Below are 20,929 nucleotides of genomic sequence, written 5' to 3' on the forward strand. Positions count from 1 at the left end.
GATTAGGAACAACTGTGTTGTCTCCTCAAGATTGTGATAATTGTTGCGTTCCTTTTAATGCCAGGAGCCTGGCATACTTCAGCCAAGCAGCCACATTGAAAGGAATAATTTTGAAAACCTTAATAACTTAACAGGTTCCTCCAACAGATGACGTCTAACGGTTTTGGTGGTTGATTTGTCAGTTCCAATGAACTTGACAGTTTATCCTCTTTTTTCCCCATGCACATTTATTCCTACTTTTCACAATTCCACCAAGCAGCTGGGCTTGAAGTAGGCAGGGTGAAATAACTGAATGGTTGTGAGCAAACTGATGCTTCACTCCCTTCAGAGGTTTCCCTTTGTGTGAGGTTGTTTCCCTCATACCCAGGTGATATCACCGAAGGAACTTGAGAACTAAGGAAGTGGGCAGGGACCAGCACAGGGATTGGGAGTGGAAAGATGGAGAGGAAAGTATGAAGGAAAAGTGAATGACAATGCTGGAAGGTGAGGAGAACTGAAAGAAAAGAAAAAAATTGGGGAAGAGATTTGGGGAGAGCAATTTGGAGAGGCATACGAGAGAGAGAGATAGAGAGAGTGAGGGGATTGGGGAAGTTGCAGGAAGAAAATTGAGGGTGCGGGGGAGGGAGAGAAAATATGGGTGGCAGAACTTTACTCTACAAGTATGCTCCTTCTGCACACCAATGTAAAAGTCAGAGGCAAGTGTGCTTCAAATGGCCAGCTCACCCGTCAGCCATTTAGATACAATAGGGCCTTTAATTGGCTCAGCCAGAACTTCTGCCCCCATCCAAGTGGAATCCGGGAGCTGCCATGCAATCAAATAGTCAGCAATGAGTGCTCTTATCCTGCAGCACCACCAGAACCGGTGGCCACTTCTGGGACTACACAGAGTCCCAAAGAAGTGAAGTAATACGGAGCCGAGCATTAGTTCAAGTTCAGGATCTTGCCGGCACCAGACACAGCCTCCGGTGGAGAGTTAAGGGGACCAGTTAGACAGTGAAACGGGCAAATGAAACCTGGAGGTGAGAAATGAGGAAATTAAACTATTTAGCTCCTTTGATGTGGTGAGGAGCAGACAATCATTGCAAGCATGTTTGTAAACATTGTGGTTCGCATCAAAGAACTGTACTTGAGATGCATTCAAACGTGAAGGGAACAATAAATAAATAATCCATCACACAGTTATGCCTGAACCTGGAAACAGTCAATCACAGGCTAGTGAGGTCTTGCTCGGTGAAGCTAAATGGGTGCTTACAAAATTAATGGCTCTCAGGGAATGTGAGGGTTTTCAAGTGCTGGGACTTTCTTGGAATCCTCTGACACTTATAACAGCTGCTGTTTGAAAGGCTTTTGTCTAAGGGAGGAGCTTTTAGGAAAGAGAAAGTGTTTCATCATTGATTTTTCATTGCTATCCCTAACCTCTCTTCACAGCCCACTCTGAAATCAAGTGGCAGATGACACCCAATCAAACTTCTGTAGATTCCACCTCAATTTCCCCCAGATGTTTCTTACACTGTGAGCCAACTGGCCTCGATGGACTCTGACTTCTACTCAAGTGTTTCACAAATTTAACTCTTGAAAAGACATGCCTTAGATTCTTCGTCCAAACAACGTTTTCCCTCAGCTCTTTCTTCCAGCAAGAAGTAATTTTGAGGATTGTAGAATCTCCTTAGAAGGATTTTCTATTTTGAATTGCCATGTGCTTTCAATCTTCCACACGATCTCTCAGGACACAGCCACCACAATAGATCACTGTTGCTTCACAGGCATTAAGATCTCACCAACCTTAGGATTACTTCAGATAACTGGCTTCTTGCTAGCCGACTCCATCAGGTCTGTACTTTTCAGCTGTCTTTAACTGGAGATTCTCTCTCTCTGTCCCTTCCTTTAACTTCAATGAACAGTACCTTTTTTCAATTTCCAGGTCCTTTGTTGTTTTGACTCCCATTTTCCTGGAACATCTCTTGTAATTCCAAGGTTTCTCGAACCATTTGTTCATTAGTCTCTGGGACTTGCTTCCTTCCCATGACTTCATTGTTCTGCTTCTCTGCTTCTGGCACAGTTGGGAGAGCTGTTTCTCCTGCAGCTACCTACCTCCAGCTGCCTTGGGTCCAGCCTTAACTAAATGCAAAAAGAATTTCAAACTTAAAGTGGTCCCTGGTTGCTAAGCAAATTCCAGTGCTCCTGTTTGGTTTTTAACATGGTAAACTCTCTAATCACAAAACAGTCAAAGTTTGAAATGAAACAAAACCTCCCAAACATGCAAACACCATTGCTGAGCGCAAATTAAACTTAAGTGTTCAACTTTATTTCAAAAAAAGATTTAATTATACTCACTAAATCTGTACCTTTGGGCCGGATTCTGCTGCCCGCCCGCCGCATGAACGCCAACGGTGTGCCACGTAGAATGGAGATGCGTTCTCCAATGACCTCGTTCCTCATTTTCCTGTCGCCAGGTGAACGCGGCCGGAGAAACACTACCTTTACTTCTAATATCCAACAATACAAACATAGATTGCTTAAAAGTCCCTCTGCTTCCTGGCACAAATGATGAAATTGCAAGCAAATCTTTTTTGTTTTATTTTCCTGCAGCGGGCAGTAATCCAGAAGTGGCGGACATCATTTTCCTAATCGATGGATCAAGTAGTATACAGTCTCAAAACTTTGAACAAGTCAAAGAAGCTATAATAAGCTTTATCAACAAAAATGAGTTTGGTAAAACCAGAGTCCAAATTGGCATCATACAGTTCAGCACTAAGCCACGTTTGGAATTTCAGCTTGATCAATATGATGACAAAGCAGTATTACTGAAAGCTGTTCATCAGATTCAGCAGTTACATGGGGGTACAAATACCGGCCAAGCACTGAACTTTACAATCGACTACTTTGACAGCTCAAAAGGGGGCCGGCCTGGAATACAACAATACCTCATACTGATTACAGATGGAGAGTCAGGCGATCATGTGTCTGAAGCTGCCAGAGCCATCAGAGATAGAGGGCTTAATGTTTTTGCCATCGGTATTGGCTCTGCTAATCATGCTGAGCTTGTGACGATTTCAGGATCCCATGAAAAAGCATTTCATCTCGACAACTTTGATACCCTAAAGGACCTGGAACAATGGATTTCATTTGAAGCACACAGACCAAATGGTGAGTTGAGAAATTTTGAATATTACATTTTAAACTAGCAGATTGATTCCATGGTTGGAGAAAACTTTGAAGCCAGTGCTAGAATTGGGAGCCTTGCCCACTGGAGTGAGTGGATTTGGGAATATCATGGCTGCTTTGCTGTTCATCTTTCCAGTATGCGTTGATTGGTAGCAAATTTACCATCAGTGCAGACGTAGAAGATTAGGAACAACTGTGTTGTCTCCTCAAGATTGTGATAATTGTTGCGTTCCTTTTAATGCCAGGAGCCTGGCATACTTCAGCCAAGCAGTCACATTGAAAGGAATAATTTTGAAAACCTTAATAACTTAACAGGTTCCTCCAACAGATGACGTCTAACGGTTTTGGTGGTTGATTTGTCAGTTCCAATGAACTTGACAGTTTATCCTCTTTTTTCCCCATGCACATTTATTCCTACTTTTCACAATTCCACCAAGCAGCTGGGCTTGAAGTAGGCAGGGTGAACTAACTGAATAGTTGTGAGGAAACTGATGCTTCACTCCCTTCAGAGGTTTCCCTTTGTGTGAGGTTGTTTCCCTCATACCCAGGTGATATCACCGAAGGAACTTGAGAACTAAGGAAGTGGGCAGGGACCAGCACAGGGATTGGGAGTGGAAAGATGGAGAGGAAAGTATGAAGGAAAAGTGAATGACAATGCTGGAAGGTGAGGAGAACTGAAAGAAAAGAAAAAAATTGGGGAAGAGATTTGGGGAGAGCAATTTGGAGAGGCATACGAGAGAGAGAGATAGAGAGAGTGAGGGGATTGGGGAAGTTGCAGGAAGAAAATTGGGGGTGCGGGGGAGGGAGAGAAAATATGGGTGGCAGAACTTTACTCTACAAGTATGCTCCTTCTGCACACCAATGTAAAAGTCAGAGGCAAGTGTGCTTCAAATGGCCAGCTCACCCGTCAGCCATTTAGATACAATAGGGCCTTTAATTGGCTCAGCCAGAACTTCTGCCCCCATCCAAGTGGAATCCGGGAGCTGCCATGCAATCAAATAGTCAGCAATGAGTGCTCTTATCCTGCAGCACCACCAGAACCGGTGGCCACTTCTGGGACTACACAGAGTCCCAAAGAAGTGAAGTAATACGGAGCCGAGCATTAGTTCAAGTTCAGGATCTTGCCGGCACCAGACACAGCCTCCGGTGGAGAGTTAAGGGGACCAGTTAGACAGTGAAACGGGCAAATGAAACCTGGAGGTGAGAAATGAGGAAATTAAACTATTTAGCTCCTTTGATGTGGTGAGGAGCAGACAATCATTGCAAGCATGTTTGTAAACATTGTGGTTCGCATCAAAGAACTGTACTTGAGATGCATTCAAACGTGAAGGGAACAATAAATAAATAATCCATCACACAGTTATGCCTGAACCTGGAAACAGTCAATCACAGGCTAGTGAGGTCTTGCTCGGTGAAGCTAAATGGGTGCTTACAAAATTAATGGCTCTCAGGGAATGTGAGGGTTTTCAAGTGCTGGGACTTTCTTGGAATCCTCTGACACTTATAACAGCTGCTGTTTGAAAGGCTTTTGTCTAAGGGAGGAGCTTTTAGGAAAGAGAAAGTGTTTCATCATTGATTTTTCATTGCTATCCCTGACTTCTCTTCACAGCCCACTCTGAAACCAAGTGGCAGATGACACCCAATCAAACTTCTGTAGATTCCACCTCAATTTCCCCCAGATGTTTCTTACACTGTGAGCCAACTGGCCTCAATGGACTCTGACTTCTACTCAAGTGTTTCACAAATTTAACTCTTGAAAAGACATGCCTTAGATTCTTCGTCCAAACAACGTTTTCCCTCAGCTCTTTCTTCCAGCAAGAAGTAATTTTGAGGATTGTAGAATCTCCTTAGAAGGATTTTCTATTTTGAATTGCCATGTGCTTTCAATCTTCCACACGATCTCTCAGGACACAGCCACCACAATAGATCACTGTTGCTTCACAGGCATTAAGATCTCACCAACCTTAGGATTACTTCAGATAACTGGCTTCTTGCTAGCCGACTCCATCAGGTCTGTACTTTTCAGCTGTCTTTAACTGGAGATTCTCTCTCTCTGTCCCTTCCTTTAACTTCAATGAACAGTACCTTTTTTCAATTTCCAGGTCCTTTGTTGTTTTGACTCCCATTTTCCTGGAACATCTCTTGTAATTCCAAGGTTTCTCGAACCATTTGTTCATTAGTCTCTGGGACTTGCTTCCTTCCCATGACTTCATTGTTCTGCTTCTCTGCTTCTGGCACAGTTGGGAGAGCTGTTTCTCCTCCAGCTACCTACCTCCAGCTGCCTTGGGTCCAGCCTTAACTAAATGCAAAAAGAATTTCAAACTTAAAGTGGTCCCTGGTTGCTAAGCAAATTCCAGTGCTCCTGTTTGGTTTTTAACATGGTAAACTCTCTAATCACAAAACAGTCAAAGTTTGAAATGAAACAAAACCTCCCAAACATGCAAACACCATTGCTGAGCGCAAATTAAACTTAAGTGTTCAACTTTATTTCAAAAAAAGATTTAATTATACTCACTAAATCTGTACCTTTGGGCCGGATTCTGCTGCCCGCCCGCCGCATGAATGCCAATGGTGTGCCACGTAGAATGGAGATGGGTTCCCAATGACCTCGTTCCTCATTTTCCTGTCACCAGGTGGACGCAGCCGGAGAACCACTACCTTTACTTCTAATATCCAACAATACAAACATAGATTGCTTAAAACTCCCTCTCCTTCCTGGCACAAATGATGAAATTGCAAACAAATCTTTTTTGATTTATTTTCCTGCAGCCGGCAGTAATCCAGAAGTGGCGGACATCATTTTCCTAATCGATGGATCAAGTAGTATACGCTCTCAAGACTTTGAAAAAGTAAAATCAGCTATAGAAACCTTTATCAACAAAAATGAGTTTGGTAAAACCAGAGTCCAAATTGGTGTCATACAGTTCAGCACTAAGCCACATTTGGAATTTCAGCTTGATCAATATGATGACAAAGCAGTATTACTGAAAGCTGTTCATCAGATTCAACAGTTACATGGGGGTACAAATACCGGCCAAGCACTGAACTTTACAATCGACTACTTTGATAGCTCAAAAGGGGGCCGGCCTGGAATACAACAATACCTCATACTGATTACAGATGGAGAGTCAGGCGATCATGTGTCTGAAGCTGCCAGAGCCATCAGAGATAGAGGTCTTAATGTTTTTGCCATCGGTATTGGCTCTGCTAATCATGCTGAGCTTGTGACGATTTCAGGATCCCATGAAAAAGCATTTCATCTAGACAACTTTGATACCCTAAAGGACCTGGAAAAATGGATTTCATTTGAAGCATGCAGTCCAAATGGTGAGTTTAAAAAGTTTGAATTTTTCTTTTTAAACTAGCAGATTGATTCCATGGTTGGAGAAAACTTTGAAGCCAGTGCTAGAATTGGAAGCCTTGCCCACTGGCAGTGAGTGGATTTGGGAATATCATGGCTGCTTTGCTGTTCATCTTTCCAGTATGCGTTGATTGGTAGCAAATTTACCATCAGTGCAGACGTAGAAGATTAGGAACAACTGTGTTGTCTCCTCAAGATTGTGATAATTGTTGCGTTCCTTTTAATGCCAGGAGCCTGGCATACTTCAGCCAAGCAGCCACATTGAAAGGAAGAATTTTGAAAACCTTAACAACTTAACAGGCTTCTCCAACAGATGACGTTTAACCGTTTTGGTGGTTGATTTGTCAGTTCCAATAAACTTGACAGTTGATCCTCTTTTTTCCCCATGCACATTTATTCCTACTTTTAACAATTCCACCAAGCAGCTGGGCTTCAAGTAGGCAGGGTGAAATAACTGAATAGTTGTGAGCAAACTGATGCTTCACTCTCTTCAGAGGTTTCCCTTTGTGTGACGTTGTTTCCCTCACACCCAGGTGATATCACCGAAGGAACTTTCATAGAATCATAGAATTCACAGTGCAGAAGGAGGCCAATCGGCCCATCGAGTCTGCACCGGCTCTTGGAAAGAGCACCCTACCCAAGGTCAACACCTCCATTCTATCCCCAGAACCCAGTAACCTCACCCAACACTAAGGGGAATTTTGGACACTAAGGGCAATTTATCATGGCCAATCCAGCTAACCTGAACATCTTTGGATGTGGGAGGAAACCAGAGCACCCGGAGAAAACCCACGCACACACGGGGAGGATGTGCAGACTCCACACAGACAGTGACCCAAGCCGAAATCGAACCTGGGACCCTGGAGCTGTGAAGCAATTGTGCTATCCACAATGCTACCGTGCTGCCCTTTGAGAACTAAGGAAGTGGGCAGGGAACAGCACAGGGATTGGGAATTGAAAGATGGAGAGGAAAATATGAAGGTAAAGTGAATGACGAATCTGGAAGGTGAGGAGAACTGAAAGAAAAGAAAAAAATTGGGGAAGAGATTTGGGGCGAGTAATTCGGAGAGGCAGACGAGAGAGAGAGATAGAGAGAGTGAGGGGATTGGGGAAGTTGCAGGAAGAAAATTTGGGGTGCGGGGGAGGGAGAGAAAATATGGGTGGCAGAACTTTACTCTACAAGTATGCTCCTTCTGCACACCAATGTAAAAGTCAGAGGCAAGTGTGCTTCAAATGGCCAGCTCACCCATCAGCCATTTAAATACAATAGGGCCTTTAATTGGCTCAGCCAGAACTTCTGCCCCCATCCAAGAGGATATCCTGCCTCCGGGAGCTGCCATGCAATCAAATAGTCAGCAATGAGTGCTCTTATCCTGCAGCACCACCAGAACCGGTGGCCATTTCTGGGACTACACTGAGTCCCAAAGAAGTGGAGTAATACGGAGCCGGGCATTAGTTCAAGTTCGGGATCTTGCCGGCACCAGACACAGCCTCCGGTGGAGAGCTTAGGGGACCAGGTAGACAGTGAAAGGGGCAAATGAAACCTGGAGGTGAGAAATGAGGAAATGAAACTATTTAGCTCCTTTGATGTGGTGAGGAGCAGACAATCATTGCAAGTGTTTTTGTAAACATTGTGGTTCGCATCAAAGAACTGTACTTGAGATGCATTCAAACGTGAAGGGAACAATAAATAAATCATCCATCACACAGTTATGCCTGAACCTGGAAACAGTCAATCACAGGCTAGTGAGGTCTTGCTCGGTGAAGCTAAATGGGTGCTTACAAAATTAATGGCTCTCAGGCAATGTGACGGTTTTGAAGTGCTGGGGGCTTTCTTGGAATCCTCTGACACTTGTAACAGCTGCTGTTTGAAAGGCTTTTGTCTAAGGGAGGAGATTTTAGGAAAACGAATGTGTTTCATCATTGATTTTTCATTGCGATCCCTGACTTCTCTTCACAGCCCACTCTGAAACCAAGTGGCAGATGACACCCAATCAAACTTCTGTAGATTCCGCCTCAAATCCCCCCAGATGTTTCTTACACTGCGAGCCAACTGGCCTCAATGGACCCTGACTTCCACTCAAGTGTTTCACAAATTAAAGTCTTGAAAAGACATGCCTTAGAATCTTCGTCTAAAGAACGTTTTCCCTCAGCTCTTTCTTCCAGCAAGAAGTAATTTTGAGGATTGTAGAATCTCCTTAGGTGGATTTTCTGTTTTCAATTGCCATGTGCTTTCAATCTTTCACACGATCTCTAAGGACACAGCCACCACAATAGATCACTATTGCTTCACAGGCATTAAGATATCACAAACCTTAGGATTACTTCAGATAACTGGCTTCTTGCTAGCCGACTCCTTTAGGTCTGTACTTTTCAGCTGTCTTTAACTGGAGAATCTCTCTCTCTGTCCCTTCCTTTAACTTCAATGAACAGTACCTTTTTTCAATTTCCAGGTCCTTTGTGGTTTTGACTTCCATTTTCCTGGAACATCTCTTGTAATTCTAAGGTTTCTCGAACCATTTGTTCATTAGTTTCTGGGACTTGCTTCCTGCCCATGCCTTCATTGTTCTGCTTCTCTGCTTCTGGCACAGTTGGGAGAGCTGTTTCTCCTCCAGCTACCTACCTCCAGCTGCCTTGGGTCCAGCCTTAACTAAATGCAAAAAGTATTTCAAACTTAAAGTGGCCCCTGGTTGCTAAGCAAATTCCAGTGCTCCTGTTTTGTTTTTAACATGGTAAACTCTCTAATCACAAAACAGACAAAGTTTGAAATGAAACCAAACCTCCCAAATATGCAAACACCATTGCTTCGCGCAAATTAAACTTAAGTGTTAAACTTTATTTCAAAAAAAGATTTAATTATACTCACTGAAATCTGTAATTTGTGCCGGATTCTGCTGCCCGCCCGCCGCATGAACGGCAATGGTGTGCCATGTAGAATGGAGATGGGTTCTCCAATAACCTCGTTCCTCATTTTCCTGTCGCCAGTTGGACGCAGCCGGAGAAACACTACCTTTACTCCTAATATCCAACAATACAAACATAGATTGCTTAAAACTCCCTCTCCTTCCTGGCACAAATGATGTAATTGCAAACAAATCTTTTTTGCTTTATTTACCTGCAGCCGGCAGTAATCCAGAAGTGGCGGACATCATTTTCCTAATCGATGGATCAAGTAGTATACACTCTCAAAACTTTGAACAAGTAAAAGACGCTATAGTAACCTTCATCAACAAAAATGAGTTTGGTAAAACCAGAGTCCAAATTGGCATCATACAGTTCAGCACTAAGCCACGTTTGGAATTCCAACTTGATCAATATGATGACAAAGCAGTATTACTGAAAGCTGCTCATCAGATTCAGCAGTTACATGGGGGTACAAATACCGGCCAAGCACTGAACTTTACAATCGACTACTTTGATAGCTCAAAAGGAGGCCGGCCTGGAATACAACAATACCTCATACTGATTACAGATGGAGAGTCAGGCGATCATGTGTCTGAAGCTGCCAGAGCCATCAGAGATAGAGGGCTTAATGTTTTTGCCATCGGTATTGGCTCTGCTAATCATGCTGAGCTTGTGACGATTTCAGGATCCCATGAAAAAGCATTTCATCTAGACAACTTTGATACCCTAAACCTGGAACAATGGATTTCATTTGAAGCACACAGTCCAAATGGTGAGTTGAATAAGTTTGAATATTACTTTTTAAACTAGCAGATTGATTCCATGGTTGGAGAAAACTTTGAAGCCAGTGCTAGAATTGGAGCCTTGCCCACTGGCAATGGATTTGGGATTATCATGGATGCTTTGCTGTTCATTGTTCCAGTATGCGTTGATTGGTAGCAAATTTACCATCAGGGCAGACGTAGAAGATTAGGAACAACTGTGTTGTCTCCTCAAGATGGTGATAATTGTTGAGTTCCTTTTAATGCCAGAAGCCTGGCATACTTCAGCCAAGCAGCCACATTGAAAGGAATAATTTTGAAAGCCTTAATAACTTAACAGGCTCCTCCAACAGATGACGTCTAACGGTTTTGGTGGTTGATTTGTCAGTTCCAATGAACTTGACAGTTTATCCTCTTTTTTCCCCATGCACATTTATTCCTACTTTTAACAATTCCACCAAGCAGCTGGGCTTGAAGTAGGCAGGGTGAAATAACTGAATGGTTGAGAGCAAACTGATGCTTCACTCTCTTCAGAGGTTTCTCTTTGCGTGAGGTTGTTTCCCTCACCCCAGATGATATTACCGAAAGAACTTGAGAACTAAGGAAGTGGGCAGGGAACAGCACAGGAATTGGGAATTGAAAGATGGAGAGGAAAATATGAAGGAAAAGAGAATGACAATCCTGGAAGGTGAGGAGAACTGAAAGAAAAAAAAAAAATTGGGCAAGAGATTTGAGGAGAGTAATTCGGAGAGCCAGATGAGAGAGAGAGATAGAGAGAGTGAGGGGATTGGGGAAGTTACAGGAAGAAAATTGCGGGTGCGGGGAAGGGAGAGAAAATATGGCTGGCAGAACGTTACTCTACGAGTATGGTCCTTCCGCACACCAATATAAAAGTCAGAGGCAAGTCTGCTTCAAATGGCCAGCTCACTCTTCAGCCATTTAACTACAATAGGGCCTTTAATTTGCTCATCCAGAACTTCTGCCCCCATCCAAGAGAATATCCTGCCTCCGGGAGCTGCCATGCAATCAAATAGTCAGCAGTGAGTGCTCTTATCCTGCAGCACCACCAGAACCGGTGGCTATTTCTGGGACTATACTGAGTCCCTAAGAAGTGGAGTAGTACGGAGCCGGGCATTAGTTCAAGTTCGGCATCTTGCCGGGACCAGACACAGCCTCCGGTGCAGAGCTTAGGGGACCAGGTAGACAGGGAAAGGGGCAAACGAAACCTGGAAGTGAGAAATGAGGAAATGAAGCAATTTAGCTCCTTTAATGTGGTGAGGAACAGACAATCATTGCAAGAGTGTTTGCAAACATTGTGGTTCGCATCAAAGAACTGTACTTGAGATGCATTCAAACGTGAAGGGAAAAATAAATAAATAATCCATGACACAGTTATGCCTGAACCTGGAAACAGTCAATCACAGGCTAGTGTTTCACAAATTTAACTCTTGAAAAGACATGCCTTAGAATCTTCGTCCAAACAACGTTTTCCCTCAGCTCTTTCTTCCAGCATGAAGTAATTTTGAGGATTGTAGAATCTCCTTAGAAGGATTTTCTATTTTGAATTGCCATGTGCTTTCAATCTTCCACACGATCTCTCAGGACACAGCCACAACAACAGATCACTATTGCTTCACAGGCATTAAGATATCACCAACCTTACGATTACTTCAGATAACTGGCTTGTCGCTAGCCAACTCCATCAGGTCTGTACTTTTCAGCTGTCTTTAACTGGAGACTCTCTCTCTCTCTCTTTCCCTTGCTTTAACTTCAATGAACAGTACCTTTTTTCAATTGCCCGTTCCTTTGTTCTTTTGAGTTCAGTTTACCTGGAACATCTCTTGTAATTCCTAGGTTTCTCGAACTATCTGTTCATTAGTTTCTGGGACTTGCTTCCTTCCCATGACTTCATTGTTCTGCTTCTCTGCTTCTGGCACAGTTGGCAGAGCTGTTTCTCCTCCAGCTACCTACCTCCAGCAGCCTTGGGTCCAGCCTTAACTAAATGCAAAAAGTCTTTCTAACTTAAAGTGGCCCCTGGTTGTGAACCAAATTCCAGTGCTCCTGTTTGATTTTTAACAATGTAAACTCTCTAATAACAATACAGACAAAGTTTGAAATGAAACCAAACCTCCCAAACATGCAAGCACCATTGCTTAGTGCAAATTAAACTGAAGTGTTACATGGGGGTACAAATACCGGCCAAGCACTGAACTTTACAATCGACAACTTTGATAGCTCAAAAGGGGGCCGGCCTGGAATACGACAATACCTCATACTGATTACAGATGGAGAGTCAGGCGATCATGTGTCTGAAGCTGCCAGAGCCATCAGAGATAGAGGGCTTAATGTTTTTGCCATCGGTATTGGCTCTGCTAATCATGCTGAGCTTGTGACGATTTCAGGATCCCATGAAAACACATTTCATCTAGACAACTTTGATACCCTAAAGGACCTGGAAAAATGGATTTCATTTGAAGCACACAGTCCAAATGGTGAGTTGAAAAATTTTGAATATTACTTTTTAAACTAGCAGATTGATTCCATGGTTGGAGAAAACTTTGAAGCCAGTGCTAGAATTGGGAGCCTTGCCCACTGGCAGTGAGTGGATTTGGGAATATCATGGATGCTTTGCTGTTCCAATTTTCCAGTATGCGTTGATTGGTAGCAAATTTACCATCAGGGCAGACGTAGAAGATTAGGAACAACTGTGTAGTCTCCTCAAGATTGTGATAATTGTTGAGTTCCTTTTAATGCCAGAAGCCTGACATACTTCACGCAAGCAGCCACATTGAAAGGAATAATTTTGAAAACCTTAATAACTTAACAGGTTCCTCCAACAGATGACGTCTAACGCTTTTGGTGGTTGATTTGTCAGTTCCAATGAACTTGACAGTTTATCCTCTTTTTTCCCCATGCGCATTTATTCCTACTTTTCACAATTCCACCAAGCAGCTGGGCTTGAAGTAGGCAGGGTGAAATAACTGAATATTTGTGAGCAAACTGATGCTTCACTCCCTTCAGAGGTTTCCCTTTGTGTGAGGTTGTTTCCCTCATACCCAGGTGATATCACCGAAGGAACTTGAGAACTAAGGAAGTGGGCAGGGACCAGCACAGGGATTGGGAGTGGAAAGATGGAGATGAAAGTATGAAGGAAAAGTAAATGACAATGCTGGAAGGTGAGGAGAACTGAAAGAAAAGAAAAAAATTGGGGAAGAGATTTGGGGAGAGCAATTTGGAGAGGCATACGAGAGAGAGAGATAGAGAGAGTGAGGGGATTGGGGAAGTTGCAGGTAGAAAATTGGGGGTGCGGGGGAGGGAGAGAAAATATGGGTGGCAGAACTTTACTCTACAAGTATGCTCCTTCTGCACACCAATGTAAAAGTCAGAGGCAAGTGTGCTTCAAATGGCCAGCTCACCCGTCAGCCATTTAGATACAATAGGGCCTTTAATTGGCTCAGCCAGAACTTCTGCCCCCATCCAAGTGGAATCCGGGAGCTGCCATGCAATCAAATAGTCAGCAATGAGTGCTCTTATCCTGCAGCACCACCAGAACCGGTGGCCACTTCTGGGACTACACAGAGTCCCAAAGAAGTGAAGTAATACGGAGCCGAGCATTAGTTCAAGTTCAGGATCTTGCCGGCACCAGACACAGCCTCCGGTGGAGAGTTAAGGGGACCAGTTAGACAGTGAAACGGGCAAATGAAACCTGGAGGTGAGAAATGAGGAAATTAAACTATTTAGCTCCTTTGATGTGGTGAGGAGCAGACAATCATTGCAAGCATGTTTGTAAACATTGTGGTTCGCATCAAAGAACTGTACTTGAGATGCATTCAAACGTGAAGGGAACAATAAATAAATAATCCATCACACAGTTATGCCTGAACCTGGAAACAGTCAATCACAGGCTAGTGAGGTCTTGCTCGGTGAAGCTAAATGGGTGCTTACAAAATTAATGGCTCTCAGGGAATGTGAGGGTTTTCAAGTGCTGGGACTTTCTTGGAATCCTCTGACACTTATAACAGCTGCTGTTTGAAAGGCTTTTGTCTAAGGGAGGAGCTTTTAGGAAAGAGAAAGTGTTTCATCATTGATTTTTCATTGCTATCCCTAACCTCTCTTCACAGCCCACTCTGAAACCAAGTGGCAGATGACACCCAATCAAACTTCTGTAGATTCCACCTCAATTTCCCCCAGATGTTTCTTACACTGTGAGCCAACTGGCCTCGATGGACTCTGACTTCTACTCAAGTGTTTCACAAATTTAACTCTTGAAAAGACATGCCTTAGAATCTTCGTCCAAACAACGTTTTCCCTCAGCTCTTTCTTCCAGCAAGAAGTAATTTTGAGGATTGTAGAATCTCCTTAGAAGGATTTTCTATTTTGAATTGCCATGTGCTTTCAATCTTCCACACGATCTCTCAGGACACAGCCACCACAATAGATCACTGTTGCTTCACAGGCATTAAGATCTCACCAACCTTAGGATTACTTCAGATAACTGGCTTCTTGCTAGCCGACTCCATCAGGTCTGTACTTTTCAGCTGTCTTTAACTGGAGATTCTCTCTCTCTGTCCCTTCCTTTAACTTCAATGAACAGTACCTTTTTACAATTTCCAGGTCCTTTGTTGTTTTGACTCCCATTTTCCTGGAACATCTCTTGTAATTCCAAGGTTTCTCGAACCATTTGTTCATTAGTCTCTGGGACTTGCTTCCTTCCCATGACTTCATTGTTCTGCTTCTCTGCTTCTGGCACAGTTGGGAGAGCTGTTTCTCCTGCAGCTACCTACCTCCAGCTGCCTTGGGTCCAGCCTTAACTAAATGCAAAAAGAATTTCAAACTTAAAGTGGTCCCTGGTTGCTAAGCAAATTCCAGTGCTCCTGTTTGGTTTTTAACATGGTAAACTCTCTAATCACAAAACAGTCAAAGTTTGAAATGAAACAAAACCTCCCAAACATGCAAACACCATTGCTGAGCGCAAATTAAACTTAAGTGTTCAACTTTATTTCAAAAAAAGATTTAATTATACTCACTAAATCTGTACCTTTGGGCCGGATTCTGCTGCCCGCCCGCCGCATGAACGCCAACGGTGTGCCACGTAGAATGGAGATGCGTTCTCCAATGACCTCGTTCCTCATTTTCCTGTCGCCAGGTGAACGCGGCCGGAGAAACACTACCTTTACTTCTAATATCCAACAATACAAACATAGATTGCTTAAAAGTCCCTCTGCTTCCTGGCACAAATGATGAAATTGCAAACAAATCTTTTTTGTTTTATTTTCCTGCAGCGGGCAGTAATCCAGAAGTGGCGGACATCATTTTCCTAATCGATGGATCAAGTAGTATACAGTCTCAAAACTTTGAACAAGTCAAAGAAGCTATAATAAGCTTTATCAACAAAAATGAGTTTGGTAAAACCAGAGTCCAAATTGGCATCATACAGTTCAGCACTAAGCCACGTTTGGAATTTCAGCTTGATCAATATGATGACAAAGCAGTATTACTGAAAGCTGTTCATCAGATTCAGCAGTTACATGGGGGTACAAATACCGGCCAAGCACTGAACTTTACAATCGACTACTTTGACAGCTCAAAAGGGGGCCGGCCTGGAATACAACAATACCTCATACTGATTACAGATGGAGAGTCAGGCGATCATGTGTCTGAAGCTGCCAGAGCCATCAGAGATAGAGGGCTTAATGTTTTTGCCATCGGTATTGGCTCTGCTAATCATGCTGAGCTTGTGACGATTTCAGGATCCCATGAAAAAGCATTTCATCTCGACAACTTTGATACCCTAAAGGACCTGGAACAATGGATTTCATTTGAAGCACACAGACCAAATGGTGAGTTGAGAAATTTTGAATATTACATTTTAAACTAGCAGATTGATTCCATGGTTGGAGAAAACTTTGAAGCCAGTGCTAGAATTGGGAGCCTTGCCCACTGGAGTGAGTGGATTTGGGAATATCATGGCTGCTTTGCTGTTCATCTTTCCAGTATGCGTTGATTGGTAGCAAATTTACCATCAGTGCAGACGTAGAAGATTAGGAACAACTGTGTTGTCTCCTCAAGATTGTGATAATTGTTGCGTTCCTTTTAATGCCAGGAGCCTGGCATACTTCAGCCAAGCAGTCACATTGAAAGGAATAATTTTGAAAACCTTAATAACTTAACAGGTTCCTCCAACAGATGACGTCTAACGGTTTTGGTGGTTGATTTGTCAGTTCCAATGAACTTGACAGTTTATCCTCTTTTTTCCCCATGCACATTTATTCCTACTTTTCACAATTCCACCAAGCAGCTGGGCTTGAAGTAGGCAGGGTGAACTAACTGAATAGTTGTGAGGAAACTGATGCTTCACTCCCTTCAGAGGTTTCCCTTTGTGTGAGGTTGTTTCCCTCATACCCAGGTGATATCACCGAAGGAACTTGAGAACTAAGGAAGTGGGCAGGGACCAGCACAGGGATTGGGAGTGGAAAGATGGAGAGGAAAGTATGAAGGAAAAGTGAATGACAATGCTGGAAGGTGAGGAGAACTGAAAGAAAAGAAAAAAATTGGGGAAGAGATTTGGGGAGAGCAATTTGGAGAGGCATACGAGAGAGAGAGATAGAGAGAGTGAGGGGATTGGGGAAGTTGCAGGAAGAAAATTGGGGGTGCGGGGGAGGGAGAGAAAATATGGGTGGCAGAACTTTACTCTACAAGTATGCTCCTTCTGCACACCAATGTAAAAGTCAGAGGCAAGTGTGCTTCAAATGGCCAGCTCACCCGTCAGCCATTTAGATACAATAGGGCCTTTAATTGGCTCAGCCAGAACTTCTGCCCCCATCCAAGTGGAATCCGGGAGCTGCCATGCAATCAAATAGTCAGCAATGAGTGCTCTTATCCTGCAGCACCACCAGAACCGGTGGCCACTTCTGGGACTACACAGAGTCCCAAAGAAGTGAAGTAATACGGAGCCGAGCATTAGTTCAAGTTCAGGATCTTGCCGGCACCAGACACAGCCTCCGGTGGAGAGTTAAGGGGACCAGTTAGACAGTGAAACGGGCAAATGAAACCTGGAGGTGAGAAATGAGGAAATTAAACTATTTAGCTCCTTTGATGTGGTGAGGAGCAGACAATCATTGCAAGCATGTTTGTAAACATTGTGGTTCGCATCAAAGAACTGTACTTGAGATGCATTCAAACGTGAAGGGAACAATAAATAAATAATCCATCACACAGTTATGCCTGAACCTGGAAACAGTCAATCACAGGCTAGTGAGGTCTTGCTCGGTGAAGCTAAATGGGTGCTTACAAAATTAATGGCTCTCAGGGAATGTGAGGGTTTTCAAGTGCTGGGACTTTCTTGGAATCCTCTGACACTTATAACAGCTGCTGTTTGAAAGGCTTTTGTCTAAGGGAGGAGCTTTTAGGAAAGAGAAAGTGTTTCATCATTGATTTTTCATTGCTATCCCTGACTTCTCTTCACAGCCCACTCTGAAACCAAGTGGCAGATGACACCCAATCAAACTTCTGTAGATTCCACCTCAATTTCCCCCAGATGTTTCTTACACTGTGAGCCAACTGGCCTCAATGGACTCTGACTTCTACTCAAGTGTTTCACAAATTTAACTCTTGAAAAGACATGCCTTAGATTCTTCGTCCAAACAACGTTTTCCCTCAGCTCTTTCTTCCAGCAAGAAGTAATTTTGAGGATTGTAGAATCTCCTTAGAAGGATTTTCTATTTTGAATTGCCATGTGCTTTCAATCTTCCACACGATCTCTCAGGACACAGCCACCACAATAGATCACTGTTGCTTCACAGGCATTAAGATCTCACCAACCTTAGGATTACTTCAGATAACTGGCTTCTTGCTAGCCGACTCCATCAGGTCTGTACTTTTCAGCTGTCTTTAACTGGAGATTCTCTCTCTCTGTCCCTTCCTTTAACTTCAATGAACAGTACCTTTTTTCAATTTCCAGGTCCTTTGTTGTTTTGACTCCCATTTTCCTGGAACATCTCTTGTAATTCCAAGGTTTCTCGAACCATTTGTTCATTAGTCTCTGGGACTTGCTTCCTTCCCATGACTTCATTGTTCTGCTTCTCTGCTTCTGGCACAGTTGGGAGAGCTGTTTCTCCTCCAGCTACCTACCTCCAGCTGCCTTGGGTCCAGCCTTAACTAAATGCAAAAAGAATTTCAAACTTAAAGTGGTCCCTGGTTGCTAAGCAAATTCCAGTGCTCCTGTTTGGTTTTTAACATGGTAAACTCTCTAATCACAAAACAGTCAAAGTTTGAAATGAAACAAAACCTCCCAAACATGCAAACACCATTGCTGAGCGCAAATTAAACTTAAGTGTTCAACTTTATTTCAAAAAAAGATTTAATTATACTCACTAAATCTGTACCTTTGGGCCGGATTCTGCTGCCCGCCCGCCGCATGAATGCCAATGGTGTGCCACGTAGAATGGAGATGGGTTCCCAATGACCTCGTTCCTCATTTTCCTGTCACCAGGTGGACGCAGCCGGAGAACCACTACCTTTACTTCTAATATCCAACAATACAAACATAGATTGCTTAAAACTCCCTCTCCTTCCTGGCACAAATGATGAAATTGCAAACAAATCTTTTTTGATTTATTTTCCTGCAGCCGGCAGTAATCCAGAAGTGGCGGACATCATTTTCCTAATCGATGGATCAAGTAGTATACGCTCTCAAGACTTTGAAAAAGTAAAATCAGCTATAGAAACCTTTATCAACAAAAATGAGTTTGGTAAAACCAGAGTCCAAATTGGTGTCATACAGTTCAGCACTAAGCCACATTTGGAATTTCAGCTTGATCAATATGATGACAAAGCAGTATTACTGAAAGCTGTTCATCAGATTCAACAGTTACATGGGGGTACAAATACCGGCCAAGCACTGAACTTTACAATCGACTACTTTGATAGCTCAAAAGGGGGCCGGCCTGGAATACAACAATACCTCATACTGATTACAGATGGAGAGTCAGGCGATCATGTGTCTGAAGCTGCCAGAGCCATCAGAGATAGAGGTCTTAATGTTTTTGCCATCGGTATTGGCTCTGCTAATCATGCTGAGCTTGTGACGATTTCAGGATCCCATGAAGAAGCATTTCATCTAGACAACTTTGATACCCTAAAGGACCTGGAAAAATGGATTTCATTTGAAGCATGCAGTCCAAATGGTGAGTTTAAAAAGTTTGAATTTTTCTTTTTAAACTAGCAGATTGATTCCATGGTTGGAGAAAACTTTGAAGCCAGTGCTAGAATTGGAAGCCTTGCCCACTGGCAGTGAGTGGATTTGGGAATATCATGGCTGCTTTGCTGTTCATCTTTCCAGTATGCGTTGATTGGTAGCAAATTTACCATCAGTGCAGACGTAGAAGATTAGGAACAACTGTGTTGTCTCCTCAAGATTGTGATAATTGTTGCGTTCCTTTTAATGCCAGGAGCCTGGCATACTTCAGCCAAGCAGCCACATTGAAAGGAAGAATTTTGAAAACCTTAACAACTTAACAGGCTTCTCCAACAGATGACGTTTAACCGTTTTGGTGGTTGATTTGTCAGTTCCAATAAACTTGACAGTTGATCCTCTTTTTTCCCCATGCACATTTATTCCTACTTTTAACAATTCCACCAAGCAGCTGGGCTTCAAGTAGGCAGGGTGAAATAACTGAATAGTTGTGAGCAAACTGATGCTTCACTCTCTTCAGAGGTTTCCCTTTGTGTGACGTTGTTTCCCTCACACCCAGGTGATATCACCGAAGGAACTTTCATAGAATCATAGAATTCACAGTGCAGAAGGAGGCCAATCGGCCCATCGAGTCTGCACCGGCTCTTGGAAAGAGCACCCTACCCAAGGTCAACACCTCCATTCTATCCCCAGAACCCAGTAACCTCACCCAACACTAAGGGGAATTTTGGACACTAAGGGCAATTTATCATGGCCAATCCAGCTAACCTGAACATCTTTGGATGTGGGAGGAAACCAGAGCACCCGGAGAAAACCCACGCACACACGGGGAGGATGTGCAGACTCCACACAGACAGTGACCCAAGCCGAAATCGAACCTGGGACCCTGGAGCTGTGAAGCAATTGTGCTATCCACAATGCTACCGTGCTGCCCTTTGAGAACTAAGGAAGTGGGCAGGGAACAGCACAGGGATTGGGAATTGAAAGATGGAGAGGAAAATATGAAGGTAAAGTGAATGACGAATCTGGAAGGTGAGGAGAACTGAAAGAAAAGAAAAAAATTGGGGAAGAGATTTGGGGCGAGTAATTCGGAGAGGCAGACGAGAGAGAGAGATAGAGAGAGTGAGGGGATTGGGGAAGTTGCAGGAAGAAAATTTGGGGTGCGGGGGAGGGAGAGAAAATATGGGTGGCAGAACTTTACTCTACAAGTATGCTCCTTCTGCACACCAATGTAAAAGTCAGAGGCAAGTGTGCTTCAAATGGCCAGCTCACCCATCAGCCATTTAAATACAATAGGGCCTTTAATTGGCTCAGCCAGAACTTCTGCCCCCATCCAAGAGGATATCCTGCCTCCGGGAGCTGCCATGCAATCAAATAGTCAGCAATGAGTGCTCTTATCCTGCAGCACCACCAGAACCGGTGGCCATTTCTGGGACTACACTGAGTCCCAAAGAAGTGGAGTAATACGGAGCCGGGCATTAGTTCAAGTTCGGGATCTTGCCGGCACCAGACACAGCCTCCGGTGGAGAGCTTAGGGGACCAGGT

The 20,929-nt window shown here is 43.5% G+C and overlaps 1 protein-coding gene across 1 annotated transcript in view; it reads left to right on the forward strand.

Moving 5' to 3' along the window:
- LOC140425874 (collagen alpha-6(VI) chain-like) overlaps positions 1 to 20,929 on the forward strand; it is a 75,150-nt gene that overhangs the window by 35,114 nt on the left and 19,107 nt on the right. The window contains exons 9-11 of the mRNA XM_072510254.1: positions 2,590 to 3,147; positions 15,474 to 16,031; positions 18,819 to 19,376. Coding sequence (XP_072366355.1) covers positions 2,590 to 3,147; positions 15,474 to 16,031; positions 18,819 to 19,376 — 1,674 coding nt within the window. The remainder of the gene's footprint in view (positions 1 to 2,589; positions 3,148 to 15,473; positions 16,032 to 18,818; positions 19,377 to 20,929) is intronic.

Source organism: Scyliorhinus torazame, chromosome 6 (assembly GCF_047496885.1).
Source record: "Scyliorhinus torazame isolate Kashiwa2021f chromosome 6, sScyTor2.1, whole genome shotgun sequence".
Lineage (NCBI taxonomy): Eukaryota > Metazoa > Chordata > Chondrichthyes > Carcharhiniformes > Scyliorhinidae > Scyliorhinus > Scyliorhinus torazame.